This window comes from Lampris incognitus, chromosome 15 (assembly GCF_029633865.1).
Source record: "Lampris incognitus isolate fLamInc1 chromosome 15, fLamInc1.hap2, whole genome shotgun sequence".
Classification (NCBI taxonomy): Eukaryota; Metazoa; Chordata; class Actinopteri; order Lampriformes; family Lampridae; genus Lampris; species Lampris incognitus.
In genome coordinates, this window is record NC_079225.1 from 18532088 (window position 1) to 18538827 (window position 6740).

The 6740-nt window shown below is 42.7% G+C and overlaps 1 protein-coding gene across 1 annotated transcript; it reads right to left on the reverse strand.

Moving 5' to 3' along the window:
* Positions 1-141: 141 nt before the first annotated feature.
* LOC130125362 (polyunsaturated fatty acid lipoxygenase ALOX8-like) lies at positions 142-6740 on the reverse strand. Its single transcript, XM_056294919.1, has 14 exons — positions 6594-6740; positions 5765-5969; positions 5531-5612; positions 5335-5457; positions 4856-4959; positions 4595-4767; positions 4358-4501; positions 4035-4238; positions 3839-3925; positions 2970-3136; positions 2597-2718; positions 1893-1993; positions 447-617; positions 142-321 (listed from the first exon to the last, which is right to left on the reverse strand). The coding sequence occupies exons 1-14, from the start codon at positions 6738-6740 to the stop codon at positions 142-144; spliced, it is 2010 nt and encodes a 669-aa protein (XP_056150894.1).

Sequence of the window (6740 nt, forward strand, 5' to 3'; positions counted from 1 at the left end):
AAATGGAGAGAACACAAAATAATTTTAAATGTGTAACAAGTCTGAAAAAGCACCCGTTGAAGAAAATGACATCAAAAGTCAAGAGGCGCTCTCCAATATATGGTGTTAAAAGTGATGCTTGTATGCATCGTTAAACAGTTATTAAACTGTTGCACTGTTCTGGACCTTAGCAGGGTTCAGGTAGTTGTAAGGCAGATGAAGCTGCGAGTTCCTCTTGGCAATAGCGACACTCAGAGAGGACAACTCCCTCTGGAAGTCCTTGATCATCTGCTTGGGGGCGGCCTCGTCAAAGTGGTCATCGTAATAAGTTCCCAAAGGAACCTGGATAAGACGACAGAGTCCACATTTTATACAAAAGGAAGAAACGCGTCTTTGGCAGAGTTGAGATTAAAAACGCTGATGTAGAAAAAAAAAAAAAAACACCTACACTCACACATCAAACTTACAAAGTCATTGTATTGCTTGCTGAGCAGCCACAGAGCCGACAGAAAATGAGACCCCGCCGCTACATCTTGGAGCGTCTCTAAAACCGAGTCTTTGCTAGACTGGCCCTTCATAGCCGGGGGGGCTCTGCGCAGTAGGAAGGGCCCGTTCGGGATCCAGCTTAAATAATCAAACTGGGAAAGAGATGTATATATATATTAAACTGTTAAAAGAAACACTCAACGGTAGGGAAAGTGCTCAAAAAATAAGCAAAATACTCCAGTGAGTCAAGTGCTTATGGCATGAAACAGGCTTGTACTATCTCAAAGAATTTACTTGACTCACTGGATTATATATATATGTCCACAGGATGTTGCAATGAAAAAGCACTCAACAATTCAGGAGCAAAAATTTTTTTTTGTTTATAGCTCAAAGTTGTTAAATGGTAGAACAAGTTTGTTTCGTGCTCAGTGCACTCATCAGCTGCTTCAATATACATCTCCACAGGATGCTGGAATGAAAGCTCCGATGTAGAAAAAAAAAGCTCAACAAACAGCTGATGAGGGCGCTGAGCACAAAACATGCTTGTTCTACCATTTAACAACTTTGAGCTATGAGATAGATATACACACACACACACACACACACACACACACCCAACCACTGAGGATGCACAAGCCAGTGCATTCTTAGTGCCGGTCCCAAGCCCGGATAAATGGGGAGGGTTGCGTCAGGAAGTGCATCTGGCGTAAAACCTTTGCCAAATCAAACATGCGGATCATAAATAAGATTTAAGAAATGGAAATGAATGATCCGCTGTGGCGACCCCTAACGGGAACAGCCGAAAGTAGTAGAAGATAAACACACATACATCAATACAGATACAGGGGGGAAAAAAAGTTTTAATCCTGTATCAGTATTGATATTCCGCTCCTCATTAGTTGAGCACTTATAACAACACCATTGACGGTTTCGGAAAAAAGAAAAACGCTATCAACACAGATACAGGGGGGGAAAAAAACCCTACATCCATATTGACATTCCACTCATTAGTTGAGCACTATTGATGATTTCTGAAAAAAAAAATACAAAAAAAATATATAAATTGTATGATTCTTTGTTTAACTACATTAGCAGCTGATGAGTGCACGTTGCACGAAACAGGCCTGTACTGCAATGTATTAAAACTTTTTTCCTGTATCTGTGTTGATATATATATATATATATATATATATATATCTCAGTGCACTCATCAGCTGCACTGCGCATGAGCACAAAACAGGCTTGTTCTGCCATTTAACAACTTTGAGCTATAATATATCTTTGCTCCTGAATTGTTGAGCTCTTTTTTCCACATCGAAGGTTTCATTGCAACATCCTGTGGGGATATATATAAATAAGAGAGGAAAACTTAAAAAGAATTGCAGAAGTGAACTGCATTAGATTCCTCAGATGCTTTGATTCCTCACCTGCCCACCACCAAAGGCACCATGCTGAGCCGAGGATGTATAGATCACCATTGTGACAAACTTGATCACTTCCTCCACCGTTTCAAAGCTTTCAGGGATTCCTGTCAGAGACGGGCAGGCATAATAAATAAGTTGGCATCCTATTTTGCACAAAATTTGGATATTGTCTGTTCCCATTTCATAATTTTGAGGTCAAATAAATTTAGCTGGGTTTTTTTGTTTTGTTTTTTCAAATCAATAAGGGGTTATTATCCTTCATCTGTACCAGTGAGTTGTCTGGAAAGGGCAAGTCAAAGGTGCAAAGTTTCTTTTACATTCACAAAAGAATTAGAGATCATGCAGGTTGCAAACTAGTGGGGCTGAGGGGAGCTCGACCCTTCCTGGAAAGAAAGGAGCTTCCCTGAAAACATTTGGGAAGTTCTAATGGGATCCCTGTAATATTACTAAAAAAAATGTTTACCACAACTTTGCTATGTCTTTTTATGTTAATTTCTATAGCATAAATGACATTGTGCATGCAATCTTGAATTAAAAACTCATGAGTTTAATAGGGGTAATTCATCACCCATTCACTATAAATATCCAGCTATGCTATTCCTGTCGTCACCGTCCAAACGCCGTGGCACGATTGCAAATTGACCATTGGAGAATTTCCTAATTCTCACCCCAATATCATGTACCAATAACCAAAACATGTGAGCTACCCAAGCTGGTGTTTTCCAGAAACCCATAGGTGAAGATCTCGCTGATCCATTCCTGGAGCTCAGAATCTCTGGTCACTTCACCGTTTGAAGGGTAATAATACGATACCACTGCTGTGACAAAGCTGAGGCCAAAAAAAAAAAGACATAGCACTAGTATCAGAATCTTTCAAGGTTCAGTCATGTTATGCCATATGCAAATCAATACTTGGAATAAAAAAATAAAACAGGATGTTCACTTCCTCCACCCCCCACACATTAAGTACAGTTTGAGTAGTGTAATTTAGTACCATTTCTATGCAAAATACTGAGCCATATACTAGAAAAAAAATCCCAAAATTTGATTCCATTTTATTGCCTCCATCTAATATTGTACCTGTTGATGATGCTCCACAGTCTCAGTCCATCATCCCTGTAGTAGAAGTTGGGGACAGACTCCAGTCCTCGAGCTACGATGTTCTCTGGCAGACACAGAGAGCCGTAGGTGGTCTCGGAGAGAGACCTCCTCCACAACTCTATTGATCCAGTGATTTCAAGCGAACTCTTGAGGAAATAAGCATTACATAGAAGGCAATGAGGCTTCACAAAGCTAGTAAAAGGACACATCATGCATACTTTTGAGAGGTTTTGCTTCCTGCTTCTGGTGATGGTCCCAAGAACAGCATGGAGTTAATAATGGGTATGGGGAAAGTATGAATCCTTTTCATACAGAACAATGTTGTGTGTGTTTGCATGTATGCCTCCTGGTCAGAATATAATCTTTTTTGATGTATGCAAACTTGGGATACATGCACATTTAGGGTCAAACTGTAAGTCATCCATCCAGCCATTATTCCAAACCACTCATCCTTACTCAGGGTCACGGGGATGCTGGAGCCTATCCCAGCAGTCATTGGGCGGCAGGCCGGAAGACACCCTGGACAGGCCGCCAGGCCATCACAGGGCCCCCCCCCCCACACACACACATACCTAGGGACAATTTAGTGTGGCCGATTCACCTGACCTACATGTCTTTGGACTGTGGGAGGAAATCGGAGCACCTGGAGGAAACCCACGCAGACACGGGGAGAACATGTAAAAGCCACACAGAGGATGACACGGCACGACTCCCAAGGTTGGACTACCCCGGGGTTCGAACCCAGGACCTTCTTGCTGTGAGGTGACCGCGCTAACCACTGCACTACCGTGCCGCCAGCTCTAAGTCATGGATTATTAAAAATAAATAAATAAGAAAGTTAGTCATACATTCTCCAAAAGTCTACCAGGCCCAAATAATCTGGCACGGGAAAGGATGTTAATATGCAGGGTGTGTCGATGATGGGGGATCAGCAACTGTAAAGGAGAAAAGTGAGAATGTCAATGATATTTTGGACGTATGAAATTAATATCATAAATTGTTAAAAGCTTTAAAAAAAAAGAACAAGATGGACGAGGACACTACCTTGTATAGGGGGTGAACTGTAGGGAGGTTTCGAAGCGTGGCCACTGCGAAGACCTCCGACAGTAAATGAGTTTTGAGGAAATAACTGACAAATTGGTGATGGAGAACATCTGCATTTCTGACAAACAGCTTGGCCAATAGCCAGTCCATCTCTGAGTCACTAGGCAGGAAAATGGGGGTATTGTTTGTGGGCTGCTGACTCAACTTGAAGAAAGAAAGGAAAAAAAAAAAAGATTGAAAGCGCTTCAGAATAAAATATTTCCTGAACAGTTTCCCTGACATAAATGCATTTCTTATTGATTCACGGTGTCAAAAAGAATAACCTGGATGGCAATTGGCATCAATTTCTTCTCTCTGTTCAAATACAGCAGGGTGAGGGCAGCTGTCAGAGGCACTGGCTTGCCATCAATAACCTTAGTCGGCAAACCCTCCATTATTTTATAGTCACAGATGAATATGTTGCCCATCTGCAAGCAAGAAAGATGAGCAAGCGTGTTTACAGGCGGTGAGGCCGTCTTCATGCCTGGGTCATGCTGGGAAACATAAGAAATAAACCCTACTTTCATCTCCACGGCCAGAGAGGTGCCATTAGCTAGAAAGGGCTTCACCATCTCGTCTGTGACGGGGAAGTTGGAGGGCATCTCCGGACAGCGCTGGATCACATTGGGGTTGACTCCATTCAGCAGCTGGTATCCAAAGAGTTCGTCCTCCTTCCAGTGTTTGGAGACGTACTCTGGGAGATATTACAAAGTCATTTGTCATTCATAACAAACATACGATCACATCGGGCTGTTCATGACGCATGTAGAATGCAAGAATACCTGAGATGGGCATCCTCCTGAACCAGAAGATCTTTTTGATGTCCTCCAACTCGTCCCATTGCCCAGTAGGATGCGTCAAACCCTTCAGCCAAAGCTCGACTGATCTGAAGCAAACGAGGCAAATGTGTCTGGGTACCAAAGCAGAAACCAGCTGTGCTTTTCAAATAAGAGCCCGTCTTTTGGAAAAGTCACTTAGAGGACAAGTGTTTTGGCAAAACTTAACATAGTCTAAAAGATCCACTAAAACATCAAATCATGATATCATCTGTCTGCCCTTACAGACAAACTGCTGTAAGCTGAAATGTATTGAAACAGACATCTGGAAGTGTTTGTTTTTATCGCATTGTTCAGCTTTCATGGTTTTAGATGTCTCAGCTGCTTGGTGTCTGGGAATTCGTGAGGCGAAACAGATAGGATATCAATGGATGTCAGATGTGTGTGCACTCAAAAAAATAAATAAATGAAATAAAAATACTCACCCTGCCAGGTTTGTAGAGTCAAATTCTAAGCTTTTGGCCAAAGAGAAGCGGAATTCTGCAGGGAGGGCCAACGGATCTTTAATGTTGATGCAAAACGGGACCCCTTCTGCGTACAGATCCCATCTACAGGGGAGACATGGTGAATAAGAGTTAGCTTTTGTGGAGCCATCAAACTCAACTCTTCGCAAACACTCACCGGTACGTTTGTTTTTTAAGCACCAACTCTTTTTTCCGCTGTTCTATCAGGAGAGGATGGTCATCCTCAAAATCTTTTGTAGCTGTGGGAGATAAAGCAAGGGTTAGGGTTAAAAATAGTTCAGATAACTCCAAAAGCATGGCTTATGTAGAAAACATGGGGGGGGGGGGACAACATGTCACTGTTTTAGCACCCCAAGTCTCTTTGCATAGAGATAAAAATCTTAAAACCAACCTCTCCCACCCCTCAGCACCACATGCTCGCCCCCAGCCACCCATCTGTGGCAAGGAAAAAGGATGGCGTCGTCATCAGGGGTCCTCACTACTATCTTGGAGCACAACCACTCGTCGTCATGGATCTCACGATAAGGGCCTTTCTCCAGCTTGAGCAATAGAAGACACCCCAGAGAGAAAAGGGTAGTCACCGTGTAGCTCCTAGTCTGTGGTTAGAGGAGGAGATGCAGTCGGTTAAGCCTATTTCGGCCACTAAAAGCAGCAAAGAAGACATTATAGGCTCCCAAAAATAATAAGGGGGGGGGGGGTTGTTGTGTCCATATATACATATATAGTGATGCAGTGTTCTGTTAATGCTATTTAAGTTGGAGACCGCTAGGTGGCACTACTATAGTTTATATGTTACAGGTGCTGCGAGTTACGCGCGTGTAGAAGGAGTAGAAGAAGAAAATGTGTCGACGAAAAACTGCAAAGTACATGCTCCCCTGTTCCTCTGCTTCGTGTGTTGATGTCTGATACCGAACCAACTACACAACAGGGGGACAACATGCAAAGCGACCTCCAATTCACCAATGTAGATTTGCTCAATGTTGTGACTTTCCAAGCAGGCTACAAAATATGACCTGAGCATGATTACGTTTGACTTACTTTGTCAAATGTAATCAGGCAAATTTGTCATTTGTGATAATGGGCTATACAAATAAAATTGATGACTTCATTACCGTAGTCTGCATTAAGCTAGCTAGGCCTAAAGTCTGCATGGTATGTCGATTTGGAAAGTGGATATCTGTATTTATTTATTTTTTTACCCCCAAATAACCGCCGCTTACCTGTCCAACTTGGAAATTCAAACCTGCGCTGGTGAGCTGCGTGCGTTCACTTTGACCCCCGGTTCCTATCAGAGTGACATACAGGCTGTTAATAGAGCCTGCATGCGGCACGCTGCCCGTAGTCACCTGCAGCTTGTACTGTGCCAT

Coding starts and splice junctions, on each gene's coding strand:
- LOC130125362 (XM_056294919.1), bottom strand. CDS start 6,740: ATGGCACAGTACAAGCTGCAGGTGACTACGGGCAGCGTGCCGCATGCA. Junction 3,137..3,838: donor CTGGTAGACTTTTGGAGAAT/GTATGACTAACT, acceptor TATTTCCTCAAG/AGTTCGCTTGAAATCACTGG. Junction 618..1,892: donor GTGCCTTTGGTGGTGGGCAG/GTGAGGAATCAA, acceptor TCTCTTTCCCAG/TTTGATTATTTAAGCTGGAT.